This window comes from Diospyros lotus, chromosome 10, assembly GCF_014633365.1.
Source record: "Diospyros lotus cultivar Yz01 chromosome 10, ASM1463336v1, whole genome shotgun sequence".
NCBI classification, from domain to species: Eukaryota; Viridiplantae; Streptophyta; class Magnoliopsida; order Ericales; family Ebenaceae; genus Diospyros; species Diospyros lotus.
Genome location: NC_068347.1, coordinates 29,387,443 through 29,406,133, shown reverse-complemented (window position 1 = coordinate 29,406,133; position 18,691 = coordinate 29,387,443). Strand labels below are relative to the sequence as shown.

The 18,691-nt window shown below is 34.3% G+C and overlaps 2 protein-coding genes across 2 annotated transcripts; both read right to left on the bottom strand.

Annotated features, from left to right (window-relative positions):
- Nucleotides 1-9,092: 9,092 nt before the first annotated feature.
- LOC127812106 (uncharacterized) lies at nucleotides 9,093-14,333 on the bottom strand. The gene is made up of 3 exons (XM_052352431.1): nucleotides 13,857-14,333; nucleotides 9,955-10,196; nucleotides 9,093-9,637 (listed from the first exon to the last, which is right to left on the bottom strand). The coding sequence occupies exons 1-3, from the start codon at nucleotides 14,331-14,333 to the stop codon at nucleotides 9,391-9,393; spliced, it is 966 nt and encodes a 321-aa protein (XP_052208391.1). The 3' UTR covers nucleotides 9,093-9,390.
- On the bottom strand, nucleotides 14,279-18,557 carry LOC127812103 (uncharacterized). The gene is made up of 4 exons (XM_052352429.1): nucleotides 18,038-18,557; nucleotides 16,358-16,599; nucleotides 15,983-16,222; nucleotides 14,279-14,428 (listed from the first exon to the last, which is right to left on the bottom strand). Exons 1-4 carry the CDS (start codon nucleotides 18,512-18,514, stop codon nucleotides 14,410-14,412), a joined length of 978 nt encoding a protein of 325 aa, XP_052208389.1. The 5' UTR covers nucleotides 18,515-18,557; the 3' UTR covers nucleotides 14,279-14,409.
- Nucleotides 18,558-18,691: the final 134 nt, after the last annotated feature.

Sequence of the window (18,691 nt, the reverse complement as noted above, 5' to 3'; positions counted from 1 at the left end):
ACAAAATCATTTTCCCATGAGAAATTTGGATGAAAGTGTGAATTAAGGTGATATGCATCAAAGTCCGAATGGTAGTTTTCTTCATGGTTCTGGTAATACATTCTCTCATAGTTGTGTGTGTGTGTGTAACTGGATTGACCATACAATACCTCCTTAAAAGCAGGTATTATAGGGCAGTCATCCGTTAAATGAGCTGAAGTCTCACACACAGCACACCAAACCTCAATTTCATGGTAAGTGGGTAACAAATGGGTAGTGTCTGATTGCAAATCAAAAGTGGTTTGCCTAAGAGGGTATAGATAATCCTTAAGAGGTCTAGACAAATCAGATTCAAAATGATAATTTTCATCATGATAAGTATCTTGTGCAGACAGATTGTAGTAATTTTGAGACATGAGTGTAAAGTTGACAATCCAATTGCAGGTAAAGACTCAGAATGATATGAAAATACTGTTTCAAAATTCTACCTGATCTCAGTCTCATATACAATGCACAAACAAAAATAAAGTAAAAGAGAAATAGAGTTACCGATTTTATCAATAGATGCTTATAGGCCACAAGATGCAATACAAACCACACAATTTCAATTATTCAATTAGACATAATTATATCTAATGGGCACTCACACACTTAAAGTTAAATGGATTTTAGCTATAATACACACCTAATATTAAATGGATTTTAGCTAAAATACATACCTAATAAAGCACTCATAAAGTTAAATGGATTTTAGCTATAATATCCACCTAATAGTTAAATGGATTTTAGCTAAAAAACACACCTAATAAAGCTCTCACATAAAAAATAAAAATAGATTTCTATAAATTGGTTTTTAATCTTCATTAGGATTAAAAATAATCCTTGGGCCTTCTCCAAATAATATTTTCCATGGGTTGCTCAAATTGGGCCTTAATTCTTCATGGGCTTGAATTCTTCATGGACTTTAATTTTTCATGGGTTTGATTTCTTCATGGACTTGATTTCTCCATGGCTTTGATTTCTTCATGGACTTGAATTCTTCATGGACTTTAAGTCTTCATGGGCTTGAATTCTTCATGCCTAAAAAAAATAAAAATAATTTAATGTTATTAATAAATTATATATTATATATATGTATTACACATGGCACATATATATATATTAGATTATATTATATATATATTACATGCATGCATATAATGATATATATGTATTATATATAATTTTATATATTATTATTATTTACTTTAGAACTTCATTTCATTCATCTTTCAATTTAAATTTACATATAACCATAAAATATATATTAATATCTAATTTAAACCATATTTAAGATCGAAAGAAAGGTATAATTATTTTTTTTTATTTGTTTTGTGAGTGCTTTATTAGGTGTGTTTTTTTAGCAAAAATCCATTTAACTATTAGGTGTGTATTATAGCTAAAATCCATTTAACTTTATGAGTGCTTTATTAGGTATGTATTTTAGCTAAAATCCATTTAATATTAGATATGTATTATAGCTAAAATCCATTTAACTTTAAGTATGTGAGTGTCCATTAGATATAATTATGTCTAGTTGAATAATTAAAATTGTGTGATTTGTATTGTATCTTGGGGGCTATAAATAGCTCACTTGATTGTATTTGTAAGGGTGATTATTATTCTTGAATCAAAGTTTAGTCGTTTCCTTATAATTCTCTCTTTGAGAATTGTTCTTGTTCTTTCTCATTTTCTTTATATTTTCTCTTGTGATCTTACTTCATTTTTTTCTTCTTTTAAATTCTTATGTCATTTATTGTTATTTTATTATCCACCGCCTAAATGGCCGGTTAATTTATGCCTTTAAATTTTTACAATTTTAATTCTTGTCTTTTAATTATCCACTGCCTAAATGGCCGGTTAGTTTCTACTATTTTAATTCCTGCCCTTTAAATTCTGTTATTTAAATTCCTGTCAATCAACTTTTAAATGGAGACGAGTAGTTAAATCTAATCTTGGGTTAAAGTAAGGACAGTATTCAACGCCAATGATTCCCAAAGAAAGCTGCACTTTAAATGAGTAACATTAATTTAAATTTCAGTATGAGTATGTCTTGATTATTGAGAAATTACTAGGTTTGGATTGAAGCGTAAGCCTAACTTAGAGCTTTCATATCATGCATGAGAGTTACTAGAACTGGAAACGCTATCATACCCAAACTCGGATGATTAATTTAGTTATTTTGTATATTAATTGTAATTAGATTTATGGTAGTTGTTTAAATTAGAATCCCACATATCATGTATGAGAATAGCTTAAACTAGAACTATCATCATCTCTAATTGCATTTAATAACAAACCCTCATATCTGAAATTAAATTAATGTTGCTAATCCTTTATGCTAAAGTTTGGGAATTAACGGGTTGGTGCTGAAATTGTCTTAACTTAAGTGTTGTTCAATTTTATATTCTCACGTTCAGTATTTATTTCAATTTCTGTCTTACTTTATTTCCTAGTTACGTTGTCTAAAAAAATCATAAAAAAACCTTGTTACCAATTTGTCCAAATGCGTGTGTTTGTGTGTGACATTCTTTTTATTTTGCAATAAATAAATCTCTTAGTGGATGACCTGGATTCATCCAAAAAATATAAATTTAAATTTGGATTACAACTATACTCATACACGAATGAGTATAAACCTTTCACCAAAATAAAGGAAAAAAAATATAAAATTTTTATTGTGTTTTGTTTTGTGTTTTAATTACAGGGTGATAGTGCAGTCACCCAGCTTTAAAGTTATTGGGCTAGTGGTTTTAAAAAAGATTGAGTGAGTTAACTTTTGATCTGTAAACCTCTAAAATTGGTGAAAAAAAGTTAAAGTTAACCAAGTAGAAAATAATATACCCTCAAACAAATTTAAAAATTATAATTCATGTCTCTCAGTCTCGCTCGCCACTATTTTCCAATCGTCGTAGCCGTTGTCGTTGTTGTCATCTCCTTTCTTATATCAATTGCCACTAGCAATTAGAGTTGGTAAATGGGTCAGGCAACCCATGAGTCTGCCCGCTCACCCGACCCACCTCCTAGCCCAACTCGATACTGTAGAAGATGGGCCAGCCCAGCTCGACCCAAAGAATGTGGGCTTTGCCAGGCCAGTTCTTTGTGGCTCGCGGCCCGGCCCATCAAAATGGCTCGGCTTAGCCTAGCCCAGCTTGACAAGGCCTAGCAAAATTCTGATCACTTTGAATTTTCATAATATCTAATAAAATTTTCAAGCATTTTCTAGGCTCCCATGATTCAACCCCTACTTGAATTTGATGGCAAGGAACCATGGTGTAATACCCCAAGAGCGCAGAGAAGGGTAGTATATATCGAGGATAAGTAAGGAAGAAAACAACACTAACTGGATACCTTTTGGGCTGAATGTAGGCAAAGAACTCCTAAGTTAAGAGTGCTTGAGTTGGGGAAGTTCAAGAATGGGTGACCCTCTAGGAAATTCATGTAGGCCCATTAGGGTAAATTATTTCGATCTTTCCTATCGCTCGATGCAAGATGTTATAGGTGGTATCAGAGCTAACCCTTGGAGAAGGCAGTCCGACAAGGACGGGGAATGGCACTGGGGCGCGAGGGCCTGAACAAGGAGCAGCTCCTAGTAGGTTTCTAGGATGGCAGCTCCCAAAGGGGAGAAGATCTGAGACTGGTTGTAAGGTTACATGATGAGAATGTCATGTGCTTAAGGGGAGGGAGAATGTAATACCCCAATAACTCAGAGAAGTGTAGTATATATCGAGGATAAGTAAGAAATGAAACAATACCGGCTAGATATCTTTTGGGTTGAATGTAGGCAAAAAACTCCTGGGTTAAGCATGTCTGAGATAGGGAAGCTCAAGGATGGGTGACCCCCCTGGGAAGTTCGCGTAAGCCTATCAAGGTAAGTTGTTATGATCATTTCTATCGCTCGATACTGGATGTTACACACGACATCAAGTTGATGGCTTTTACAGTGATTCTGATTACTTTAAAATTCAAACTTTGAATTTTCATAGCATTTAATAAGATTTTTAAACATTTTCTAGGCTCTCATGATTCAACCCCTACTTGAATTTGATGGCAAGGAACCATGGCATCAAGTTGATTGCTTTTGCAGTGATTCTGATCACTTTTGAAATTCAAAGTTTGAATTTTCGGAGTATCCAATAAAATTTTCAAGTATTTTCTAGGCTCCCATGATTCAACCCCCACTTGAATTTGACGACAGGGAATATGGTAGGGAACCATGGCATCAAGTTGATGGCTTTTGCAATGATTATTATCAATTTGAAATTCAAAGTTTGAATTTTCATAGTATCCAATAGGATTTTCAAGCATTTTCTAAGCTCCAATGATTCAACCCTCACTTGAATTTGATGGCAAGGAATTTGAAATGGGGGAATCAAATTAAAATTTTAAATTGAGAAGGTTGCATGGAATCATTGCATATTGCAAACGTTCAAATGGTTGCGTCTATATATAAGCAATTGTTGAAGTTGTTCAATCACAAAAAATTGCTTGCACTATCTTACTCTCTTACTGATACACTATTTTATAAGTTGGCATGCTTTGTTACTATCTTGTTAATTACTATACTTTATAGTGTCTCAATATCTTTGATTGGTTTCATTACTCTACATTTACAATCATGTCTTCCCTTCGTCGCTCCCTCACTACTTGCAGAAATGATTCTCGTAGTGCTTCTTTCATGGAGCCCCCTTGAGTCAATACATCTTCTGCAAACCCCTAATGGCACCACTCCCCCATGATTTTTTTAACAATTGGAGTGGCAGTCAATGGGCATATAGTCACACCCATCATTTACTGAATCAAAAACACAATCTCCCAAATCATAAGATCTTGATATGCAAATGTTTGGTAACCTTCCACCTCTACCAACTAAGCTACCCTTACCAAATGAGGGTCGGACCTCCTCAAAACAACCAAATGAGGAGCCGTCTAGCTCACAATTCAACTCCAAACGACAATGAACTAGTAATGTCTGGCAGGTGTTTGAGATCATTAATATAATTAGGAAGGGTCAAAGAGCTCTATGTAAATTTTGCAAAAAAGATTACTCATGCCAACCAGGGGGTGGGACTGGACACTTGATGAGACATGCCTTAAAACATGATGATGGCAATCTAGACACAACGCGGGCATAATTGCAACAACATAAGGGTTTGATTTTTCAATATAATATAGAACTTGATAAATCTAGCTTAGCAAAACTAATAATTAAAACTTAATCTTTTTTCTTTGTTTGGGGAGCATGCAATGTTTAAATGGTATTATAAAAATGTATTACAACTTGGAGCTAGGGATTTTTCACGAAAGACTATAAAAAATGAAGCATGAGGTTATATCTAGAGTATTTAGAATAATTGATAAATACATTTAATGCATTTAATAAAAGGGTGTCGTTAACTTCAGATATTTGGTATGATATGACAAATAACCATTATATGTGTGTCACCATACATTGGATTGATGAAGAATGAAAAATTCAAAAAAGAATAATTAGATTCATAGAATTAGTAGAACAACATAGAGGTAATGTAATTGCAAGTAAAATTCAAGAGACCAATTATAATTACAATATTAATGATAATGCGACTAACAATGGCTCTGCCATTGAACGACTAAAACGCGATTTTTCATTAATTTTAGATGAACAACTATTTTACAATAAATGTGCATGCCATATTTTAAACGTATGTGTACAAGATGGTCTACAAGTATATAATGAGTCATTAACTAAAATAAGAGGTGTTTTGGCTTTAATTCGAAGTAATGAATCCCGTTCTTGAGAGTGAAAACAACTTATTAATGGATTTGGCTTACCATATAGAAAATTTCCAACAAATGTTCAAACTAGATGGAATTCAACTTAGTTGTTATTACAAAAAACTAAACCATATAGACAACAACTTGAATTATTTTGGAATAGGGAAATGGTCAAAACATGGCAACTAAGGGATAGTGATTGAGAACAGTCAGATGTTATTTTGTATATATTATAAACATTTTATAGTGCAACAAAAATATTTTCTGATTGTAAATATCCTACCACACATATTTTTATTCATGAAATATTTCTTATTGTTAGTTGCATTGCAGAATATAGAGATTTAAATATATATGGACAATTTATAGCCTCCATGGAATTTTTTTTTAAAAATATTGAACTAATATACCATTATTATATCTTATGACAGTTGTATTAGATTCCACACAAAAGTAGGAAGGTGTTGAATATTTTTTGGACTTTTACGAAACGATTATGGGGGTTGACACACAAGAAATAAAAACAAAAGTTCGAAATTTAATTTTTGGAATGTATAATTTATATGAGTCACATTTTGGTAATAAACCAAGTAGTGAAAATTCTTCTTCACAAGGGAAGTCTAAGGGATTCTTAAAATGGGGGTGATCCACATACCTCAAATCGAAAAACCAAAGGATAATCCACAAACATTTAGTGGATTTAACGAACTTGAATTCTATTTAAATATGAGATCTTTATTTTTTAATGATCAAATTAATACATTTGATATTTTGTCATGGTGGCGTCAAAATTAACACACGTATCAGGTATTAGCCACCATGGCCCAAGATTTACTAACCCTTCCCAGTGTCCGCAGTGCCATTGGACTTAGCTTTTTTTTTGCAGGAAATAAGGTACTCAATCCAAATAAATAAATGTTGCAACAAACGATATTGAAAATGTGTATATGTTTTAAAGATTGGTTAGATGTTGAATTTGACAAACGAGGAATAGATTTGTACAATGAATCTAACGAATCAAAACATAATGACAGTGTAGGGTTATCCACAACACAATGATCTTTCCTCTTAAAGGAAATACGCTGAGCAATTATTAGTTTAAGCTTTTTTTTATGTATTTTAATAGACAATTGTTTTCTCGTACTTTAAATTTTGTTATTTTTTCTTCAAACCATAATAACTTAAGCATCGGAGTGCTCTCAAGAGCAATCCCGAGGGCAATTCTTTGCACATACTTGTACCGTTTGAAGGAATCAAAGAGGTTGGGCAACACTTAAAAATCAATTTATTTTTTTAATGTCATTTAATAACCTATTATTTATTTGCATCTTAATATATATTTGTTATTGAAACCATACTAACTTAAGTATTGGAGTACCCTCTGGGACAACCCCGAGGGTAGTGTTTTTGTAGGCCGATCATATTTTTAGCATATGAAGGAGTTGGATGCCCTTTGAGGAAGGGGACATTGAAAAATACAAAATTGGCAATCGTTTGTAATTATTTATAAATATATTTTTAAAAAAATTGTTGCATTTGAGAAAAAATAAAAAAAATATTTAAAAAACATGTTAAATATCCATTGCCCGGCCTAGCCCGCCTCTCTCACGAGCCAAATTTGACCCAACCCACCAAATGGCCACGCCAAGTAAGAGATGGCCCGGCCCGCCCATTTGCCAACTCTACCAACAATAGTAGATAATTGAGTTTTAAATTGCCAATGTCCCCCTCCCCTCTCTTCCTGCCCTCTCTCTCTCTCTCAATTTTAAATTGTCAAAATCTAATGATTTGGAAACCCTCGAACTCATCCTCGATGATGGGTTTCATCTAGAGGTGTTCATAATGTGGTTTGGACAGTTTAAATCATTTTTAATACTTTAAATCACACGTGCGACTTTTTTATCACTTCAAATCGCACAATTTGATTTGGTCTCCATTAACTGCATTAGACCACACTGCAAAATGCAGTGCGATGCGATTTTTGCCATTTGTCCAAACCATAAAAACATATTCACATACCACATAAACATAACATCACTAAAATAATTGATGTTATTGAAATAGGCATTTACCTAAATATCAAGAAAAAATACTGCAGAAGAGAACCCAAGGGATACAACAACTGCGAGAGGAAAAATCAGCAACCCCATGGACATTCTTGACAGCAAGCACTATAGATAAATCCAAATGAAAGATTTAGAGAAAGGAGGATGAGAGGTAGAGAATGTTGGATTTGTCGATGGGGAGAATGAGAGTTGAAATTGTGAAAGAAATGAGAGGATATCAGTATTGGTGCGGCGAGAGCTGGGGTAGAAAGGAATGAAAGATTATGGTTTTATAATTTATTTTTTTAATTTTTATATTGCTAGACTAGTCGAGCGGTTTGGTTTTTAACCGTATGTATTTTTATCAAATCACAAACTGTATGGTATGAAGATTTGTCAAACCATCTCAAATCGTTTTCATAAGAAAATTGTGTAATGTGGTGCGGTCAGTTTTCACAATTTAGTAGTTCTTTTAAACACCCCTAGTTTTATCAATGACTGTGATGCTTTTCTAGTCACTACTGAACTTATTTTGCTATGTGAGTAGAAGCTTTGATTTTTTATTTTTTTTAGTTTTTATTTATAATTATATTTATATAAATATATAATTTATACATTTATATTACTAGATATATAAAAATGTATTAATTGAGGATTAATTTATAACTTAAAACATAAATTTAAATAATAACATATGTTTTTTTGAAAGATTATATGTGGTATCCTAAAGTTTAAGGTAATTGCAAGAATTATCCTTGAAGTTTGAGAAAATGCAATATGTACCCTTGAGATTTAATGTTGTGTTAAAATTTTCTAATTATTAGTTAGCCCTAATTAAATATTTTTAAATGGCCAAAATATCTTTATATATTTACAATTTCTAAATGAGGTTTAATGTTGTGTTGATCTCGGGTTTGCATGGAAATTGGTGGCCATCTCCAATGATTAAGTGAGATTTATGATTGAAAAGGTTGATGCTAATAGAATTAATGACTCATTGGAGGAATTTGGCATGGACTTAGACAGATATGCAAAACATATAAATAATGAAATGTCAAATTAGTACACAAAATAGCTTGGACTATTTTGTGTACAACATGTACATTAGAGTGTTAAATTAATTCCATTAGCGTAATTTCTCAGGCAAAACAAAATTTAACTCTCAAAATAAAAAATTCAGGATGATTGTCAAAAGATTTGTTGTTGGGAGTGACCAAACTTTCATAATATGAGGGTCAAATTTGTGATAACTAATTTACACAAAAATAATAGTTGTGCAATAATAATAAATTTTTGCAAATACAAATAGGGAACCATACCCTAATATATTAAAGAAGTCTTCAAAAATTATTTGTCACCCCAAAATCATTCTCCTCATGAAGGATGAAAATTGGCCAACATCAGTAGACCCACATTTTCTGACACAAGAATCTGAACGTAAACATTGGAAACAAACTCATAAAAACTAACAGCCAAATCAGATGGGCTCTTAGTGTTCAGTAGCACCGACGGATGCTGGCTTATTGCATGAAACAAAACAACATCAAGGATCAAAGGAGGGGAGATGAGATCAGAACTTGCTGACAAACTCAAGAATGTGTTTGTTGATCTCATCAGGCTTCTCTTGGTTGATGAAGTGTGCTGCGCCTTCCATGACAACGACTTCATCCAGTTGGGGCACATCCTTCTGGAAACCACCATTGTGGATGTAGTCCTTGGCTCCTGGGATGTGATAAACCAAGTCTAGATCACCCACAATGAACTTCGCCGGCACCTTTACTTGGGCCCCTGCCCATGGAGCTGTGAGTTCCCAGTTTCTGCAGTAAGTTAACAGGTTAAGATGGATTGAACCTAGGAATGGAACAGACAAAAGAGACCACCCTAAAGAGTTGTCCTCTCGATGACCAGGGCCACTATAGCCAGTTGGGGATGAGGCCACTTTTAAAGCTGCTGTAGTTTACTCAGCGTGCACTCGAGGGACAGTCGCCATGGGTTCTCGTCAATAGAAAAAAATAAAATAAAAGGGGCCAAGATTGGCATATGCATCAATATGTCCCGGAAAAAACTATTTTGTACAAACTTCTTACGTAAAAAATTTGCAGTGCCATTTTGAAAGTGTAATAAGATAACTTACAAATCAAATGCCCGATAGTAGTTAATTCCACCAGTGATGCCAGTTTGCTCAAACTTGCTAGCATAGTAATCAGCATCTTCTTCTGATAACCAAGAGGGCAAGATGACTGGATCATCATGTGAATCTCCAAATCCTTTACCTTTAGGGAAACGAAATGGCTCTGGGTTCCGGTATGTCAGGAACTTTTTGACGACTCTTCTAAGACCAATCTTTGCAAACTCAGCTTCAATTTCTCCAGGTTCCTACAATACACACACACACACATGTATGACTTAGGTAAGACCATAATGAATTGGAATTTCCCATCTAGAAAATTTTGAACATCAAGAACAGTCTTTGCCCTGTGGTCTGCAAATGCAAGTAATTCAATATTCTCCAAGATTCTGAATGAATATTTTTCTGCATCAACCCAACATTGCAAGAGACAAATTTGCCAGTTCCATGTCACATGATTATATAAACACACATAGCAAAAATAATAAATGATAAATAAATAAATAAAATGCCTTTGAAAATTATATGAATATGGCAGTTTTATACATGGTTGGCAAGACTAGCAGTTATACATGGAACAATGATGTTCTTACAGTATTTTTATATAGAAAATATTATTGGAATAATCTGATAACGTCATTTATACAAACAAAATGATATTCATACATAATTTCTATATAAAAAATGTCATCTATGATGTGTCAACCACATTTTTACAACAAATAACAGGTTCCCATTTCCTTTGCCATTAGCCATTTATGGAGAATTTGCAGGGTAAATGTTTTCTTTATATATTGGGTTCTAATCTTAAGAATGAGGTTGCATACTTGCATATAGGGCTGGCAATAAGCCGAGCTGAGTCGAGCTAGGCCCAACTCGAGCTCAGCTCCATTGATTTTAGCTCAGCTCATAGCTTGGCTCGAGCTCGATATGAGCTGATTTTCTTAGCTCGAGCTCGGCTCGATGATGACTACGAACTGGGTCGGCTCGAAATTGACTATTACCTTACTTTTATGTATATATATATTTAAATAATATATGCGATATATATAATATATATTTAAATAATATATTTATAAAATTATTAAGTATATATTTATATTATTGAGTATTAAGTAATAAATATTTTTTTATTTAATAAATTTATAAAATTAATATATATATAAGTATATCGAGCTGGCTCGTGAGCCAAATGAGTCGAACTAATGGTAGCTCAAACTCGGCTCATTTACTAAATGAGCCAAATATTTGAGCTCAAACTTGGCTCATTTGTATCATGAGCTAGCTTACTGAGCCAATTTTCGAGTCGAGTCTCGAGCCAGCTCACAAGTAGTTCGGCTCATTGCCAGCCCTACTTGCATAGTTAATGGATTTTTAGTCTTACCAAAACATAGAGATTCCTATTGAATAGATTGTCAGGATTACCAACCAAAAAGAGAAAAAGAATAGCGACAAAAAAAAAAAAAAAAGGAACCTTCAGATCCATTTCCACAAGCTAACCTAATGAAACATTTAATGTGATGTAAAAACTACAAATACAAGCATCTATTCTCTAATCTGTTTTCGTGTTTGATCAAAATTAGATGTATCCTGACAAAACTAACAATCAAAACAACTAGTAGCTATATTAGAACCATTTTAAGTTACTAGAGGTTGATGCCCTTCGACAAGTAAACAAAAAAGAAACAAAAATATAAATATATTTTAGTTACACTCTGTTGTGATCCTATAGTTAATAGCGGTTATGTTCAATTATTTCTCATAAAAGATGCTACTATAATTGGTCCATCAACATAAATTATTACAACAACTGCTTATTTAGAGGCGAGAAGGTCTTCAAGGGAAGGTCTATGTAGAACCTAAAATTGAACAGAAAGAAATTTCCCAATGCACAATTTTTATAAGGAGAACATTTTTTTTATTTTCAGGAGTCTTAATAATTAAACAAGTGAGAAAGCAACAATCCATGCCACATGTAGCAAAGCTCAGTTGAACATACTTGTTAGTGGTTTCAGCTTTTTATTTATTCACAGAAAAAAAGAAGAAGCTGAAACCGCTAAGGTTGCATTCTCTGAATGGAAACGTTAGTACATAGGAAATAATACATTCGTAGTTCTTGATCAAATTTTGATTGCTCTACTCAAACCATCCAAATAGACCAGAAAAATTTTCCCTTTCACCCATTCTTAATTTAAATCAAGTAATCAAATTGACAAGATAATTTTACTCTATTACCATCTCATCCTCGAGAAAAACTAATAAAAATTCAAAGCACAGTAGTGATGTACTGACAATTATGAAATAGTTCTAAGAATTCAACTAAAAGTTTAATTAGGAATTAAATATCTAGATCACGGCTGAAGATGAAGATGGGAACTAGAGAGTGAATTTGACACTTCGTTAAAACTTAATAATAAAAAATGAAGCAAAAAAGTGAACACGGAAACACCATTTCAAAAACAAAAACAAGAAACTTTTAACATACAACAAAATGAAAATTGTCTTCACTTTTTTGGAAACAAATCATATAGCCAAATGGAGTTTCTTTTTTCTTTTTTTCAAGATTTTAAAAACAGAAACAAAAAACTGAAAAAAATAATAAATCAAACAGGGTACCAGAAACAAGGTGTTATTTATTTCTGAAAAATAAACAGGGTTCATAAACATTGAAATAAACATAAATGGAAGTTAAAGAATCCCAAGGCACGGGAAGACTTTTCAAATTCTGAAACTATGCTATCCAAATTGGAATAAAATCTCTCTTTTTACCATTTGGGGTCATTGAATTAAATAAAAAATTGCTATTCTTTTACAATATTTATGCAAATTCATGACAAGAATAATGAAATCGTAGTATTTTTGCAACCAAAAGACATTTTGATGGGTCATTTCGCTCAAAATAACATGCTAACAGCTAACCAAGTTATTTGGTATAAAAATTCATCATGATTTTTATATTTATGCACTACTCCTCATAAAACAACCTTATCCCTACACTAAAAATTAATTACCCTCTAACTTAGAGAGAGAGAGAGAGAGAGAGAGAGTCGTTTATATGATATTCCTATTTCATGAATCACATCAATTCTGGTAGATAACCCAAAATCTAAGAGATTTCTGCAAGTCTAATAATTAGAAAAATAGACAATATTATTGAAGTTGGACGAATATAAGCAAACAAACAGAACAAGCAGATCCACCAAATTTGTCCAAAATTAACCGCTAAAAATAATTTTAAAAATTCTAATGCACACAAAAAAGGGACAAATTTTAAATTTTATCTGAACTTGATTAGTATAAAATAAGGAATCTTGTTTTCTCCGATCTCAACAATCAGCTGCCAATCACTAATGAAAACGTGGTTATATTACAGTAACAAAATAGAGTATACAAAAACTCTACAGCACAAATAATGTGCAAGGGGCTCACACTAAAAATGAAATTCACTTCACATAACTAATATGAACCACAATTGACATTAAGAAAGATTGTGTAATGAATCAAACTACTTGAAATCCACATGTATTCAGCAACGCAACTCACTGAAAGTTTGCTAGAGGCATGCTTGTAAATAACTTTGCACGACAAGATTAATGCACATTATAAGAAAACCATGCTACTCAACTCATGAAATAAACAACATTAACCAATTCAAATAATGATTAATTTATCTCTCATTCAATTTAAATATATAACACGACAGTTCTCACCCAAAAGTATAGCTGAAGGTCACTTACAAGTTCATGGGACAAAGTAACATACCAAGAACTCCCTAATATACGTACTACCTACCACTGTGGAGTTGGATCTTGAGAAAATAGCACGAGGTATATGACTATCAATACATACTTTGCAACTAAGATCAGTTCACACTTCACTATTAAGATAATATACAGAAGAAAGAGCACCTGGAATCTGCAGATATAGTGATCATCGCCATAGAAATGTCTGAATGTTTCTACAAACTTTGCTGTGGGGTGCCTTGCGAAGAAATGGACGCTCAAGTTCACCAAAGCCCTGACTTTCTCAGGCCTAAACAAGCACAAGTGCCAAGCAATATAGGCTCCCCAGTCATGTCCCACAACAAACACCTTCTCTTCATGAGGCGCAATGGCGTCAAGGAGCGCCACGACGTCGCCCACCGTGTGTAGGACTGTGAACTTGGCGGCGTCGTTGACGGGGGCGCCGGTGGTGTCGCCGAAGCCGCGGAGGTCGGGGGCGACGGCGCGGTAGCCGTGGGAGGCCAAGAAGAGGATTTGGTGGCGCCAGGAGTACCAGAGCTCCGGGAAGCCATGGAGGAAGAGCACCACCGGGCCTCGGCCCTTCTCCGCCACGTGGATGTTGAGGCCATTGACGGCAATCGTCTTGTGCTCTATTCCCTCCATCTCTCTCTATCTCTCCCCAAACTGTGGGTTTCACTGGCTTGCATGTTTCGTTTCCTTCGATTAATCCATGGCGGCATCAAGAGCTTGTTTGTTTCCTGGGAAAGTGACAAAATGAAAGGTCATGAGAAGGAGCCTGAGGCTGAAGAAATTCAACAAAACCATCGCCCGGATTCGGAAAAATGTGGGCGGTTCCGTTAAGCGCACGGCATCTGCTTTTCTCACTCTCTCTCTCATTCATGCAGAAATTAGAGTGCGACTTGCATGGCCAGCTCAGCGAGTCACAGCGCGGGCACAAAGTGACTTCAAGGTAAAGTAGAAATAAGGATCAATTTGAAATAAGAATCAAGGATCGAATCTTGTCAGCGTTAATATGAGAATAATTTCTCTAAATGAAGGGGCTTCTTATGCACAATAAATACTGATCTAGTCACTATATCCAACTGAGTCATCATAATTAACCTCTTTATATTTTGTCGAGCTAGTTGTGAAGACATCTAGAGTGAACGATTCACCTTTTGAGACAAAAAATTAGAATGCGACTTTGTATGCTACTTTAAAGGGACCCAGATCTGCCGTCCGTGTCCCCTTCCTGTCCACCAAATCGCTGGTAAGGAAAGTTTGGTTTGGCTGCCGCCTGCCGAAGATTGATTGAAGATTAGAATAAAATTCCACCAACCCAACCCCTCGTGCTTTGATCATTTTGGTACAAGAACGAAGAAAGTTCCACTCAAACATTGTAGATAGTATTTGACTATATGTACAATGTCGTCATTCTTATCTTGTCATTGTTTTACTTCTATCTCACAGTCAGTGATATTAATTTGGGCTCAGTTGTTGTAGTTGATTGTTTTACATGCTGAGCTATAAATATTATCTCTAAATAATTTTTATGATAGTATTTGTTAAAATAAATAAGATAAATTTGAAATATTTTTTAAATTAATATATAAGATAATTAAAATAAAAAAAATATTCTAAAACTTTTATCAGATTTTTTGTTAAATTTTTTGAAATACAAGGGATATATAGGTCATTTATTCTTATATGTAATATTTAAAATAAATTTATTTGAAAAATTTTAAATAAAAAATTACATAATTTTTTTTAAAAAAAATTAATAAATTTAATAAAAAATATTTTTATTCGAAATATTTTTCATATATTATTTTTTTTAACTCATATCTTTATTAACAAACACTAACATAAAGAAAGATTCATTTTTCTTTCCATTCTGTTATCTCTCCTCTCTGCAATTACTTGACACCATGGCAATTTTCTAGTTTTCTTAAACATTAACACGGGGCTATGGGATGTTTTTATGAGTTCTCCAAAACTCTCCTGTGCTGATAAGTCTTTTCGATCATAACATATCAAGCCTAATTTCACTGTGTACGTAAAGTTAATTATATGATCCTTTATGCGAACATGATACTGCTTATAAATAAAAATCCAACACATTTTCTAACGAAAGAACAAAAGTTGAACACAAAATATCCGAAAAGGGTGGTATTGAAAATGATACATGATAAAAGCCGACAATAAAAAATGAAACGGGCTCTTAGGGTTCAGCAGCACTGCCAGGTGCTGCCACCTTGTTGGATGAAACAATACAACATCAAGGATCAAACAAAGGGTGAACAGATCAGAACCTGTGGACATACTCAAGAATGTGTTTGTTAATGTCATCAGGCTTCTCTTGGTTGATGTAGTGTGCTGCACCTTCCAAGACAACAACTTCATCCAACTGGGGCACATCCTTCTGGAAACCACCATTGTGGATGTAATCCTTGGCTCCTGGGAGGTTATAGCTCATGTCTAAATCACCCACAATGAACTTCACTGGCACTTTCACTTGGGCCCCTGCCCACAGAGCTGTCAGTTCCCAGTTTCTGCATTAAAGTGGTTAAAGATTAGGGTTTGAAATCTACATGAAAAGAAGCTGCAATATCTCTAGCATATGAGATATAATTATTATGATCAGGACTTTGCTGAACCGGAAACGGACAAGCGTGTGTATAACTTACAGATCAAAAACCCTGTAGTAGTTAATTCCACCAGTGAAGCCAGCCTGCTCAAACTTGCTAGCATAGTAATCAATATCTTCTTCTGATAACCAAGAGGGCAAGATTACTGGATCATCAGGTGAATCTCCAAATCCTTTACCTTTAGGAAGATGAAATGGCTCTGTCTTCCGGTATGTCAGGAAATTTGTGACAATTCTTTTAAAACCAATATTTGCAAACTCAGCTTCAATTTCTCCAGGTTCCTACAAAATACACAAATGACTTAGGAAAGACCTTAATGAGTTGGGTTTTCCCAACTATGAAATGTTAAACTCTATGAATAGTCTGTGTCGGGAAATGAGGAATAATTTTCAGATTATCAAATTTATGAATTATTGTTTTTTCTCAAAGTTGTTTGGTTGTTTTTTCAGTTGTCTTTATCTGGTAATGGGCTGAGTTATGGTCCTTAATTTGTGTTTTGTTTCAAATTAGGTGGTTAGATAGTGGCTCCTTATTTTAAGGAAGTGGCTAGTTCATCTCCTAAACAGTATATATAGTGAGTCTACTTTGCTGGAAATATACAAGTTTTTTCCTTGCTAAATCACAACAGTGCATAAAAAGTTTTTCAATATTAATTCTCCAAAATTCTGAATGAATATTTTTCTGCATTGACCCAAAATTACAATAGAAAAAAATTGCCAGTTGTTCCATGTGGTATCGGTATATAAATAGATATGCCAAAATAATATATAGATGCATAAAATGCCTGCATAATGAATAAATAAAACTTGCTAACTTTTTAGACTTTTTTACACAAATTTCATGACAAAAATAATGTGATAGTGACATGCAACTAAAAGACATTTTAATGGGTTATTTCCATCAAAAGGGTATGATCAAAATTAACCAACCTCATTTGTACAGTAACTCAATATGATTTTTATATATATATGATCTACTCAAAAAACAATCTTATCACTGCACAAAATCTACCCCATAGCTTAAAAAAGAAAGGAAAAAAAAAAAAAGAAAGAGATCATAGCTCCAAATATCCATCCTTTATGAGAAGAGACTACTATTACTGAGGTTGCATAGGGAAATAATCCTACCCAGAAAAACGAAAAACTAGAAAACAGAACAGAGAATTCCATCAAATCTTCAATTATTTGTCCAAATTGACTGTTAGAAATGTTAAGCAATTTTAATGCACACATATAGGGCCAAAATTTAAATTTTATTCGAAGTTGTCAGAAACATGTATCTAGTGGGAATCTTGTCCTCACCAATCTCAGCATTCAGCAGCTAATCAATGGTCAAAACATGCTTATCATATAGTAGTAATACACAAACCAATGAACACTGAAGATTGAATTAACAAGGGCTCACACTAGCTAGAAATGGAATTCACTCCACATAACTAACATAAGCCACAGTTAAGAGTAAGGTTGGTTGTGCAATGAATCAAACTACTTGAAGTTGTCCTGAATTCAGCTCAATAAAAGTTTTCTTGAAGTGAACTCATAATAATCTTGCAATAACTTTGCACAATTAAATCAATGTATATTAGAACAGACAAGGTATTCAAGTCAGGGTTATTTTTTCCATTTTGGAAATCTTTTAAGATCAACTCATAAAATAAACAACTTCAACCAATTCAAATAACTATTAAGATCAATTAAGTACTAAGAGCATAAAGAGCACCTGAAATCTGCAGATATAGTGATCATCACCATATAAGTTTCTGAATATTTCTACAATCTTTCCTGTTGGGTGCCTGGGAACGAAATGGACACTCAAATTCACCAAAGCCCTGACTTTCTCAGGCCTAAACAAGCACAAGTACCAAGCAATTTGTGCCCCCCAGTCATGCCCAACAACGAACACCTTTTCTTCATCCGGAGCAATGGCGTCAATGAGCGCCACGACGTCGCCCACCACGTGCAGGACGGTGAACTTGGCGGCGTCGCTGGCGGGGGCGCCGGTGGTGTCGCCGTAGCCGCGGAGGTCGGGGGCGACGGCGCGGTAGCCGTGGGAGGCCATGAAGAGGATTTGGTGGCGCCAGGAGTACCAGAGCTCCGGGAAGCCGTGGAGGAAGAGCACCACCGGGCCTCGGCCCTTCTCCGCCACGTGGATGTTGAGGCCGTTGACGGCGATCGTCTTGTGCTCTATCCCTTCCATCTCTTTCACTCTCCAAACTGCGGGTTTCGTTGGCTTGCAGGATTAGTTTCACGTATATGTACATGGCGATGGCGGAGTCAAGAGGCTGTTTGTTTCCCTGAAAGTCAGAAGACGAAAAGGGCACGGAAAGTACAATGAAAATGATGGCCCGCTCGCTCCCCTTCACACCGGTCTGGT